This window comes from Centruroides vittatus, unplaced genomic scaffold (assembly GCF_030686945.1).
Source record: "Centruroides vittatus isolate TY-2023 unplaced genomic scaffold, ASM3068694v2 contig_357, whole genome shotgun sequence".
In the NCBI taxonomy this organism is placed as follows: Eukaryota; Metazoa; Arthropoda; class Arachnida; order Scorpiones; family Buthidae; genus Centruroides; species Centruroides vittatus.
Window position 1 is genome coordinate 3,820,526 of NW_027122180.1, and position 13,997 is coordinate 3,834,522.

Here is a 13,997-nt window from a genome sequence, read left to right on the forward strand (position 1 = left end):
GCTATTTTTACATTAGAAAAAAAAGGAACAAGGGAGAATCAAACACCTGAGTCAGCAAGTCAGAAACCACATATATTACTGACCAGGCCATGCTAATAAAGGTTTTGAAGCTATTTTCTTTCCTCAACTTATCATTTATTTCATTTTTGCTGTTTTTTTCTAAGCATATCATGTATGACCTCTTAGTGCTCTCAGAGCAAAAAGAAAACTAATAGTCCCACAAAACTGAACTCCACAAAAAAAAAAGTATAACGTACATTGGAACAAACTGCTATGTAGAATGTTTTAAATTTAGATGTGCACAGTGCTACAAATCTATACAATTTCTTTTTACATTAAACTAGGCTCAATTCTAATGGCTCTATATTATTATTATTATGTTGGGTTTAGGGGTAATACTCGGTTGACACTGGTGGCTATATACTATGCCAGACCAGAGTCAAGGCATAGTAACCAAAACAAAACAAAAATTAAGTAGTGGGTCAGTGTGTGTGTCTGTATTTAGAAATTTCCTAACAATATGACATGTATTCAATATAGTGACTTTCTGTAGTGTGATGTATGTGTTTCTATTCAATTGTAATGTGCCCAGGCTTTTGTGTAGTGTGTGGGGTATCACACCTGTAGAGGAGAGAACAACAGGTACAATCCATCCTCCATAGATGCCTTATTTCCTGGGCAAGTTCTGTGTACTTTCTGACTTTTTCAGTGCATGTATTTTGTATATTGTGAGTGTTTGGAATAGATATGTCTATAATGTATGTGATTTTATTGTGTTTGTCAATGAGTGTGATGTCTGGCCTGTTGTGGTAAATTGTTTTATCTGTGATTATGGCTCTGTCATAGTACATTTTGTGTGTGTTGTTTACCAATATGTTTGTGGAATGTATTTGTAGTACGATTCATGGATGTCTAATAATTTGTGTTTCTTTGTAAGCTCTTGATGTATTTACTACTTGATTATGTCTATGTAAGTAATCTGTCTGTGCCAAGAGCTTGATATCAGAAGTGATGTGTTGTATGGTTTCTGGCATGATGTGACATTTTCTGCATGTGTCATTTGTGAGTGTCGTATCTCTGTTTTCTGAGTGTTATCTATGTTTTCTGTAGTTTGTAGTATTTATGACCTGATCCTGTATGGCAATCATGAATCCTTCCATCTCCCCAAAGAGGCATCCCCGAGCTAACCAGCTGTTTGACACAGTTTTGTCAACAAATCCTAAGTCAGGTCATAAGGATGCCTGCATTGGAGTGCCTTTCCAGCCCATGATTGCTTAATGGTGTCTATGTTTTTTATATGTTGTGTTGCATCTGTATGATGTGAGTGTAAGTTTAATGGTGTGTTATTTGAGTCTGCTAGAGTTGCTGCTTTACATAACTATGATGTTTCTTGTTTTTTGTAGAAGAACTCTTGTAGTATCTGTATTTGTTTGTAGTGAAGGTTAACTATGTCATCATCATCATTATTATTATTATTATTATCATTATTATTAAGTTTTTCATTTTCAAAACTTATTTATTTTATCTACATCCATGAGTCAAAGACAGACTTCTTATCTTTGGTTGATAACTTTTGTTTATGTAATAGAAATACAAAGTTCTTGAACAGTTCATAATAAAAGTGTTCTCATAATAATTGTGACCATTTTAGCTAATGTGCATTTAGCCAATGTCCTTTCAATATCTTCAAAGGTTGTTCAGTAAGAGCAGTTTTCTGTTTTTAAAAAGCATTAAAAGAATCTGCAGGCATACCTCAATTAACAAAGAGAATATATTTCATAAAATTACTTTGATAATGGTATTTTTACCTCTGAGAAACTTTGTTTTCTGAGGTAAATAAACCAGCAATAAGTTGCTCAACTTTCCCAGCAACATTTAAAATTTTGGTGGTGCCATCTGTTATCATATTTTATTTTAAAAATTTTTTTATATTTTTAACTATTATAAAATGGCAAAAATCTTAATTTTGAGGGTAAGAATGAGATTTATAAAAAAATTTAAATGCTAGTAACAAATAAAATCATCGTTAAGTCCAACCCTAGTGGAGATACACACAACCCCTATTATCTCACCACCCCCTCAACCATAAACCACTGAAATTTAATAGCATCAATCCCCTAATAAACAAAACCTCCTTGCAAAATTTCAGAAATTTTCAACATAAAGCACAGTAGTTATTAGGCTTCAAACAGTGTAAACAAAATCATGCCATACACACAAACACATACATACACTAACATCCATACATACAAAAATTACTCCAAAATTTTTTTGTATTTCGATGTTTCAAGGTGACCTAAGTCCAAAAATGTAAAAATCTTGGGGGATCGTTTTTTTGACTGATCACCATACTTTCCTTCTGTTATATATAACAGCCAGATAAGTAAAATTTAAACAGCATTTAAACAATGAAACGTGCCTAACATCGTATTGCCATCGCGGTGTCAATTCCATGCATGCATCGCCCGCACCGTAGATTTAAGAATTTGAATATGCCAACATCTTTTTGCACGTTCGTAACAGAATTACCGGATGCCTGTTTTTGAATTCAAAAATTCTGTTCTCCTTAGAACATTCTGCATGTTTGTTTTTAAAATAATTCTTTTCACCTGAAGACGACGATTATAAACTTGTCGAAAGTGCTAGTGGTAATAAAAAAGAAATAGTTTAACGCCAAAATCAGTGAAGTCTTTCTACTGGAACCCAGTTAAAACTTGGCGTGAGCTCTCAACTTTATTTTAAGTAAAAATACTATAGCCTTAATAGGAATACATTCTTATGTAAAGAAAATGAAAGAAATTTAAAAAAAAAAAGTTTTATTAAATAAAGTCAATATCACATTCCAAACAAGTATAAAATCATGACATTTTAAAATAAAAATCTAAAGTTGATTGTTTATGCTTTTTTCTCTTTTGTTTAACAATCACCTGTATGATGTATTGCTATTAACACTGATCACTTAACAATAACACTTCTTCCTAAATCATGATCATTTCAATGTCATTCAAATGTCTTTCTAAATCTTTGGTTGCTAAAACATTTTTTGGTAAAGACTTTTTATTCTATTTTTTGCTAGAGACTAGTAATTTTATTTTCATTTTTTTTCTTTTTTTGCTTTATTAACAAGTTTTTCTAAATCTACCACTGAAAAACCATTACCTTTTGTTTGCATATAATAAATTTCATATATTGTCTGTTCACATTTTCAAAACTTACTGATTAAACTATCTTCATTTTTAATCTATTAAATGTTATTTTCTTCTAGTACAATTTATTCTTTTCATCATACCTCATTTATTGCAGTACATCACACTGAAACACCTGATGAAATGTAAGCAACAACTAAATTATTCCAATTATGTGAAACTGTTAAAAAAAAAAAACAGTTATAATTTGGAGTACATGATGAGTTGTAGTCATTAGGCAATCAGATTACTTCCTGGCATTGATCCAAAAATTTTAATATTTTTACATTAAATGGGGGCTGGAAATTGCAGACTTCATTATATCAAGGCTTTGTTACAAGAGTTAACATTAAGGTATGCCTGTACTTAACTCTTAAAACTTAAAATTATGACTTAAGAGAGCATCAAGCAAATCATGTTAAAAATAGACAAACAAGTGCCCTTTATTAATACAGAAAAAAGTTATCAAGAAGGAATTATCCAATCGAAACAAAATTTGGTATGCTTATTGCACATGCACAGAAAAAAAATTACAATTTTGGAACAGTTGGATAATTTATTCCAGAGAAAGAGGTACACGAAGTGAAGAAGTCAATAGTCAATAAAACGTTGGCCACCTCTGGCCTGAATATAAGCTGTTATCCAGAATGGCATTGATTCATAAAGTTGGTAGATAATGTCTTAAGGGATTTCCTGCTAAACAGTGTTCAATTGTTTCAATTGTAAGTCATCCACAATCCTAGATGGTTGTATACAGTGCCCCATCAGAGTTCAAATGTGCAATTGAAGAGAGATCTGGCAATCTTGCTGGTCAAGAAAGGATGTCATTGATTGATGAAGACATTTCCAAGAGGGGTGTACTGTGTGTGGTTGGGCACTGTCTTGTTGGAAAGTATGTCCTGGGTGCTACAAAAGGAACGGTATCACAACAGATCTCAAAACGTCATCAACATATTGCTTTGCTGTGAAGGTACAATGGACTACCACACTAAGTGAGTCTGGTTATCAAAAGAAATGATGCCCCAAACCATAACTTCCTGTTGCCAGGCCATGTGGCATTCAAGAGTAAAAGTGGAATTCCTGTGATGACTAAAATGTCTCCATACACATCGTCACTGGTTGTCGGGACTCAGTTCAAAGTGGAACATCACTGCAGACAATTTGTCCACAATTCTGAACAATTCCATATTAATTGAGCCCTGCACTACCTCAACTGTTCTTGACAATGCTTATAGGTCAGTGGCAGCTGGCATAATGGGCATCATGAGCATAGATTATGCTCTTTTAGTCATCTATCAATGGTTCTGGTGGTCACTTTAGCATTGGTCACACATTGGATGGTCCAGAGTAATGACTCTGATGTTACAGCTGCTTGAACAATCACACTGTCTTCTTGTTCTATCATCACTCATTAGATCATTCACTGCCTGCTTTTCTTGGACTTTGTCATTCAAAATCCATTCATACCAGTATTGTTTCATTTCCTCATCACTAGGGTGGATGAGCAATAGATCAATTTGCCCATCCAACCTCTTTCAGTTCAATGACATGTCCTGTTTCAAACTCCATCATATGTTTGTAGTGGGCATGAATTTGATGGTGAGAGATTGTTCACAAACAATGAAAATCAGTGCAATTAAACTCCACTGGAAGTTCGGTTCCTCAAAGAAACTCTCTTCATATACACAATCATTATGCACACTTCCATGTACTACAACTCAGACAATTCATTCACTGGCTGTTAATTTTTTATCATTTGCATTTTCTGTTGAAAAGTATTTGAATATGAAATTTCATTGCAATTAGATTATTTTTTGGAGTGCATCAATTTTTTGTGAGAGAGTGTATTAATGGAAGGAGAGTTTCAGTTTAACTTAATTTCAGTAAACAGCTGGGGGTAAAAGTATGGTTCAATGTATCTTACCCTGTAGATGATGTTGCTGAAGAAATATTTGAGAAAGGTGCAATGGTTAAGACATGGAGGAGTGGCAAGGTACTGTATTTTTGCAGATTGTCCAGCATATTGGTCTATCTGAGGGAGACTATGATATTAGATATTTACATATGGTAAAAACCAGCATGCCGACTTAAGTGACGTTATACGTCTCTCTATAGAGGGCATGTTAAAAAAATGAAGTTACATCATGTTTATTGTACTCCAAAGAATGTTTATAACAACTAATTTTGTTACATCTGATTAATTTTATTTTTTAGTCACAGTTTAACTAGTGTGCTGGTAACCCTGGGGTTTCCATTATGCTGGTCTCCCCCATTATTTACAATATGCCAGTAAATCCATGAAAATATGGTAAAATGTTCTACAGAACAAGCATGTCAGAGTCCTATCCACCTGTTAACTTTAGCTCAAGCAATTTTTTTGTTTTGCAGTTTCATTTTTGTAAATACAAGGCCAATAAACATATATTTTAGTTACTAATATTATTATTTTTATTATCCACTCCCAACTCAATCTCACTAATTCAAAAGCCTGAGTAACACTAGGCACATGTAGCTAGATGTTTTATATTTCAAAAGACAACTTAAAAACTGAAATGTGTATTTGATGGACAAAAGAAAAAAATCTGTAAAAAAACATAAAAATTGTTTTAATTACCTTATTTTCAAAATGTACCACTTGCTAGTTAGCACTTAATTCATTAATAATTGTCAGGTACATGAACTTTTTAATTATAAAAGTAATTTTTAAACATTATATATAAGAAGAACATCCCTTAAAAATTATTTTTTAAGGAGTTATTCCTTGTTTCAATAATATATTTGGCTAGATAGTATGATATTAGCTTCATTTGTCTGACTAATATAGTAAGAATGGAAGTGTTTTAAGAAGTTGATTCTGACCCATTCTATTTTGTTTGAGAATTATTTTTAGTTTGTTATTCTATTTATTTTGGGGTGTTTTATTTTGTGAAGGATAGATTACCACACCTCACCTGGGAAAAGTTCAAAATTAACTCATCTTACTAGGATGACTGCTGGTGGCAACTTATGACATCATCAACCCAGAAATGACACCTTGGGGAGACTTACACAAGATCTTTACCCCAAATTGTCATCGGAAATGCAATAAAAAATTATAAAACTACTGTAAGAGAGATGACATGAATTAACAAGATCTATTATTAGAATGAATGAAGTGTTAACAACTATTACAGTATGTAATAGGGTCAAGTGGGCACATGCTTGTAACATCACCTCAACTGCACTATAAGGAGGAGACAAATGGAAGAATCAAACAAGGTGGTGCCAAGGATTGAGCGAGATTGACAAAAGGCTTTCCAGTTCCAGTGAGAACAGGTTTCTTGGTGACAAATTAGGAAGATTCATTGTGCTTTTTTGATATTCTTTCACATTTTGCTTGTCAGTTTTTGTGGAGGCAGTTCTAAGATAGTTATAGCTTAACTTGTAAGTCCTAAATTGTCAAAAAAATTTGTATATATTTGTTCTGATTTTTTGATAAATCATCTTTATTTGCAAGTTATTCTCCAACATTATTTCTTGATTGTACATATTTGAGCTTTTACTAATAAATAAATTTTTTGCATTACAGGTAGTAATTATTTCAGGTTTTGACATTAATAACAATTTGTATTCATTTCCTGTGCAAAGTTTAGGCCTGGCACTTTTGAACCCTTTGTTTATGTAATGCACTATTAGAATATTATCCAGGCTTTTGATTCGATAGATAAGACATTAGTATTATAGCCTGAAATATTTCATTGATAACTTTTATTTATAAAAAATGGGTATACATTAATTTTATTTTTAATAACTATTATTTTTAGCATTAAGTTTTTCCAAAAATATTTACTATCAGTTAACTTTTCTAGAAACTTGAAGAAAAACAGTAGTATTGCATTGTCATAACAACTTTCCAGACAATTAAAATACAATCTAAACAAAGAAAAAAAATGATAATTCATAATGCTGGTCACCAAAAAGTTAACTATGGCTTGAACCTGTAAGTTACAGCATTAATTATGATTTAGAATTTTGTTGTAATTATGCCAAAAAAAAAAAAAAAATTGTAACTTACTCATGTTATGAAATTTGTACAAAAATGTCTTCAGTTTTCACATTAAATACATTTCTAGCTTATAATAATTTACATAGGAGTTCATTCAATTGTAGTTCTCCACCACTATAGCATTTAGTTGTAATAAAAAATTTTTAAATTTATGTGATCACATTCCATTCTTAACTGATATTGTATTGGGTTTTCCTTTTGATTGGTTGTTACACATATGTATTACTATAAATTCTGTATCATCTTTTGGGGTCACAACAGTTGTGAATGTAGATTGGTCTAGAGAGGATCACTTATCTAGTAATGTTCCCGGATGGCAGGGGCTATAAAAATATGTGTTACACATGTTAGAGACTTCTTTTCTTTCTTGGACTCTTAAGACTGGATTGAACTTGCAAGCTCCCATCTGAACGAAACGAGTGGAGAAGACTTTAGATAAGAATTGAACAGAACGATAGAAGATTGAACCGCTGTGTGTGAAAGGACAATCCAAACCCATTGACCTGAATTTGGTCCCAACTGGCAAATAGTTTAAATAAAACTATATGTAAGAATTAAGATTACTCATCGGGACAATTATTTCATCAATTCGGCACTTTATAATTTTATTTGTTAAATTAGTTTGACCACGTGCTTATGAATAAAGAATGTCAAGTTCATCAAGTAATTGTATTAAGAGGATGCAACAACCAAGTATACCACCCTGTAAATATTTGTATATATTTTTAGAATAAGTGCATATTAGTAATACTGTGATAAAAAGGATTCTCTTTATAATTAGTGGATAAGATCAAGGCATTTGTATAGTTTGTAAGAATATTGGTTAAGTCCTCTAGCTGTTTCATCATTTTGATTCTTTGTTTTGACATTAAATTTATTCTTGCCACCAACACGTGTCCTTTATTTGTAAAGTCCTCAATCGAGTTACCCCACAAACAGACTGGCTACATTTTGATATAGCCATAGTCAATACACAATTCTAAAATTTGTTTTCCATTTATATTGGTTTTACAATATATACTTAAAAGAAATGAAATCTTATTCTATGATGACAATTCCAATTAAATACCTGATCACAAGTTGGTGAATAAGAATCTTGTTCACTAGAATTATTTTCACTAAGTGTTGTTGTTGCTTTCTTTGGAGAGCGAGGTATTCTTTGATATGGATCAGCAGAACCTATTTTGAATAAATAAAAACTTTCAATGTTTATTTTCAGCTAATATGAAATATATTATTTTATTACTATACATAACATACTATATTATACATGTAACATATCAAACAAGACATAATATAACACAATACAAATTTAGTAAAAATATAGAATTAATTTTATAACACATACAGTATATGATTATTTTATTGATCTTTAACAATCTTTCAAAGTCAGTATTTTACATAAATTTATGTATATAGTAAAGGAATGTTAAAAAGTTAAAAATGTTTTTAAACTTTCTGTTTCCATACCATCAAATTTGTGTGTAATTATTGACCATAACTAACTGATATATCTTAAAATCATACTGAAACCTGTCAACTTCATTTTTTGTTAACTATTTCTTAAAATTATAATGAAAACTCTTTTTGTTCAAAATAATTAAAATTATTCTGATAACTAGGTGAAACTATTTCCTTTATTAAAACATAAAAAACAAATTGCTTTTTTTTGGAAACTAAATTTGTTTATTAAAACAGGCATTTCAACCTACATCTTCAACTTTTACTAAAGAAACTTAAAAAATAAAATATCAGTTAGGAAACCAAGAGAATTGAATAAAGTCATGCAGATTCTTAGATCTGATAAGAAATGAGAAGAAAAAAGATAAACTCACAAAAAAAGCAGGAACAATTTTATTATATGGACTTTAAATATAAATCATTAAGCAGACAGATGAAAAAGCATGGGAACTGGATTCTATGCATTGAAGTGATTCCATTATCTTCAATAAATTAAAAGATGGCTGCTCCATTAGACTTTTAGAACAAATATATTATACACATTTCATCTAGTTATTATTTCCAATGATTCTATAAAGTTACACAAGGATTAGACTTCAACTCTTGATCTTACACTCTAGTTGAATGCTTCATTTACAAATTCAAGAAAGTTGAGCTATTTCAAATTAATATTAAATTTTCTTACTTTTCTTTCTTGTTTGTAAATAGCTCTTTTTTTGCATGCTCTTGTCATTATAGCAAGCTATTAAATTTACTTTAAAAAGTATTGTTATTTTGTTCAACTTGTGTTTATTTAAAAAAATATGTATTTTCTACTGAAGTGATTATAGATCACTGCATATGTGGAAAGGGCAATAAAAATAAAATATAACACAGTAATTTAAATCACAATTTTTGTAAAATACAATTGTGTGTGAAATTAGTATAAAATTCAAAAGAATTTTTCAAATATTTGATTATGGAAATCTCCTTTGACTGCTCCTCCTGAATAGTCAAAGGTCAATTGGCTACTAGCTTGTTAAAGAGTAGTTGTATTGTCTCCCAAATAAATGTTTGTCTTGTGTCTGTATAGGTTTCAAGTGCACAAGGCCACACAGAGAAGACAATCAGTTTGCCCCACTTATTTTTGGTGGTGTCCGGACACTTACTTCTCTTTTGTGTATTTTAACTGGACAAAAAATATATTTTACTCATTTTGAGATGCTCTATGACTTCATAATTTAAACTGCGTTGCTATTTTTCAAAGCAGCAGAGATAGGATTTGGTCCCATGAGGAGGAGGAGGATGGGAGGTTATAATGATTATGCCATTGAATACTCTATTACCTATATTCTCATGCACATGTATTTAGCTAATATGTAACAAAAACAAGATATAGCCTTGCAATGTTTTTGTATATACCCTGTATAGCTTGGTTCTCACTGTGTGACAGGTCTGATTTTCTTTCCCTGCTAACAAACTTGTTAAATGTCATAATTGATTTTGGTATTTATAAGCATATTTGCATAGGTTTTTGTATTTTCCATAATGAATTAATCTTATTGCTAAATTTTTTAACCATAATTAATTACTTTGCTATTTTTTTAGCCACAGCTATCAGTTTCATTCTTTTGGTTATGGACATAGAAACAGGTAAATGCATTTTCATCACCTATTTAGCTTAGTTGACAATTACTGTTTTGTATCATTATTTGCAGGATAATCCAACTATAGTAGTAAATAAAAATTTTCACTGTGTATGGTGTTATTAATAGTTTTCTTTTTGAGCGCTTTCAACAAATATATTTTCATCGTCTTCAAGTGAAATAAAAACTTTCAAATCAAACATGTATGTTTGAAACAGAAAATGAACGCATATAACACTAAATAAAATGCTTTTGGAATATGAATCTGCTATAAATTTCAAATACATACAATGTTACATGTGCGATGTAATACAGCGCATGTGTGGTGCTGGTCCACATCAACAGTGTGACAGACAATGTAAATCGCTGTTTAACTGTTTATATAGGGCGATCCATATGCTGGGCAGTTCCAGAGTGGGTGTGTTGCACATTTCCAAGGTTGTTATAAAAAGGAGATTTTGGTCGCTGCAGACTCTGAGTATTGTAGATTGGGTCCACAATGGGTTGTAATTCAGATCATGCACCTTTCTTGCAAGCTCTGTTGTACACCTTCCTTTGGTCACATCATCTTGGTGTTCAGCTAGGTGGGTAGCAAGCGTTCTTGTTGTGGCCCCAATGTATCTTGTATCGCTCTCCATTACAGGAATTTCCAATGGTACCACAAACTCCTGATTTCTCAAAGGTGGAGAACTTATCCCAATCATTGCAGATGAGTCTGCGCAAGTTTGGTAGTGGAGAAAGGGGCAGGAGAAGGCCTACTGTGGTACACGAAGTTCTACAATGTGGGCCCAAACACATTCCCCAGCTAATACCAATCTTTGCCAGTTGGTCCCGGCCTTATTGGCTGAACTCAAGTCATGCCAGGCAATAGCCAACTATCCACAAATGGAGTTGTCTGTACTCACGAAGCTTGCAATGGCAAAACAAGTGCCTGGTGAGTCCAAACACTGTGTAGACTGCCAAGCAGTAACACATTTCCTTGCCAAGGCTGACTTAAGGCTTCTAGTCTTGGACAAGGACAGGAAATTTGTACTGTGCAAAGAAGACGATTTTCTCCTTAGACCAAAGAGTTTCTCTCCCAATCATGTTCCTCAGTGATAAGTAAAGATCCTACACTAACAATCCTACGAAAAACAAGGAGAATCATAGCTGTACCAGGGGTAACATCAGCCTTAACTAGATGCCTTGACTCCCCCCTCCAATGTTGCACGTCACAGGTTGTTCTTTGAACCAAAAACACACAAGGTGGACTGGCCATTATGACCACTAGTGAACAAGAAATCTCATCCCACTTACTTTTTAGAAAAAGCACTTACTAAGTTTCTATGTGCACTGATTCCAGACTTAAACTATGTTACCCCCTCCTCCTTGGCTGCTAAATCAACCATCACTGCAAGTATTGTCATGGTAAAACAAATGCCTACACCTTCTACAAACTAGATGTAGTGGCCTTGTACTCTTTGGTGCCCACATTTGAGGTCATAATGCTGGTCAATTCTCTGCTCCTTAAGAAATGCTTTAGTGCCCAGCAGATATTGGATGTGCTATTTTTTATCACTGAGAACGATTATTTTCATTTCAATCGAAAGATTTATTTACAGAAACAGGGAGTCTCCATAGGTTCCCCTTTATCTGCCATTCTAGCAGAGCTCATTATGAGAGAAATTGAGAACAGAACTTTCGATTTCCCCTTACCATACTCTACCCACTTCTGTACTTGTGTTACATGGATGATATCCTGATAGCCTGGGAGGGCACTGATAAAGCTGTTTTTTACATTTATGCAGCAAGTCTCTAATATATATCCCTCCATTAAATTTAGATGGAAAAAAGAAAGTAATGCAGCTATATCTTTCTTAGATTTGAACATTCATAGGTCCCCAGAAACACTGCTATTCTCAGTTCACCATAAGGTTAATGTGCTACCGCATATCATCCCAGTAAATGCGTTCCAGCCTGCACACTACTTTGATGCTACCATCGCTGCCCATGTTAGAAGAGTCTTCTTGCTGCCATCAATGCAGAAACTTATAAATATTGAACTGAACAACATTAACTTAGCGGTACATGCAGCAGGTTTTTCACGTGCTATGTACACATGTGCTTAACATGGTCAAAAAAACACTATTTCCAAACACCACACAAACAAGAGAGAGGTCAGAGTTATTCAACCATCATTACCGTATCTTGGACCTCTTTCTATATGTATTTGCCGCATATTTAGACAACATAAAGTTCTCCTGATCATTTCTCCACTACCAAATTTGCACAGACTCATCTGCAACGATTGGGATAAGTTCTCCACCTTTGAGAAATAGGGAGTTTATGCGGTACCATTGAAAAATTGCATAATGGGGAGCAATATGAGACACTGAGGCCACAGCAACAATGCTTGCTACCCACATTGTCCACATCATCCTGGTGTTCAGCTAAGGAAGGTATACAACAGAGCTCGCAAGAAAGGTGCACGATCTGAATTACAACCCGTTGTGCACCCAATCTACAATACTCAGAGCCTGCAGCGACCAAAAACTCCTCTTTATATAGGAGGCTCTATTCATAACCTTGGAAATGTGCAACACACACTCTGGAACTGCCCAACATATGGATCGCCCTATATAAATGGTTAAACAGCAATTTACATAGTCTGTCACACCACTGATGTGGACCAGCACCACGCATGCGCTGTATTACATTGCAAGTATTAACATTGTATGTATTCGAAGTTTATAGCCAATTCATATTCTAAAAGCATTTTATTTAAAATTATATGCATTCCTTTTCTGTTTCAAATGTTTGATGATATGTTTGATTTAAAAGTTTTTATTTCGCTTGAAGACGACGAAAATATATTCATTGAAAGCGCTCAAAAAGAAAACTATTACTAACACTGTACACAGTGAAAATTTATTTTTACTACTATTATTTGGCATGAGTATAACACAAACTATATCAAACTATACATTTTACATTTACTATGAGAGGATAGATGCATTTGTTAAATATGTGCTTCACTTTTTGCTAATATTTTGAGAAGCTATAATATCTCTATTTAAGTTCGTACTTTAAAACAATTTTTTAATTGACTTTTCATAAAATATTTATTTAAATTATATTAGTTTTAAAACATTTTGGTTTGTATCAAACATTTATAAAATTAAAAACACAAATATGACTTAATTTCTTCATATTTTAAAAATGCTTTTATGTTCCAATCTGTAATCTGTACTGTTACATTAAGTTTTTGTTATTAATATTACAAAACTAATACCTTAAACAAACACTTTGACTAACTTTGGTTAAAATGATTCAAATTTGTTATCTAATTAAATATGATTCTAATTTATTTATTTAATAATCAGAAATGTTAAATCTTAAAATAAAGTTCATACTAATTTTTATAATAATTGAAAAAATGACAGCTTACGTCATATTACAGAAATAACTATTACTTATATTTTTTAGAATAAACCCAAGATCAGTTTGATTTGAGATGCCAAAACTTGTTATATAAACAAGTTTATCAAGAACATTTCATTTTTAATCTATAACTGCTTCTAAAGGAAATTATTTATAATATAAAATTAATTTTTTGGAAATAAAATTATTTTAATTATTTTTGAAAAATTCATTATTATTGTATACAATCTTGATTTCAATAATAAAAAAAATATACAAGCA

The 13,997-nt window shown here is 32.2% G+C and overlaps 1 protein-coding gene across 3 annotated transcripts in view; it reads right to left on the reverse strand.

Moving 5' to 3' along the window:
- Tomosyn (syntaxin-binding protein tomosyn) overlaps positions 1-13,997 on the reverse strand; it is a 371,800-nt gene that overhangs the window by 65,374 nt on the left and 292,429 nt on the right. For all 3 annotated transcript variants that reach the window (XM_067269813.1, XM_067269812.1, XM_067269815.1), the window contains exon 19: positions 8,300-8,409. In XM_067269813.1, the coding sequence (XP_067125914.1) occupies positions 8,300-8,409 (110 nt within the window). The remainder of the gene's footprint in view (positions 1-8,299; positions 8,410-13,997) is intronic.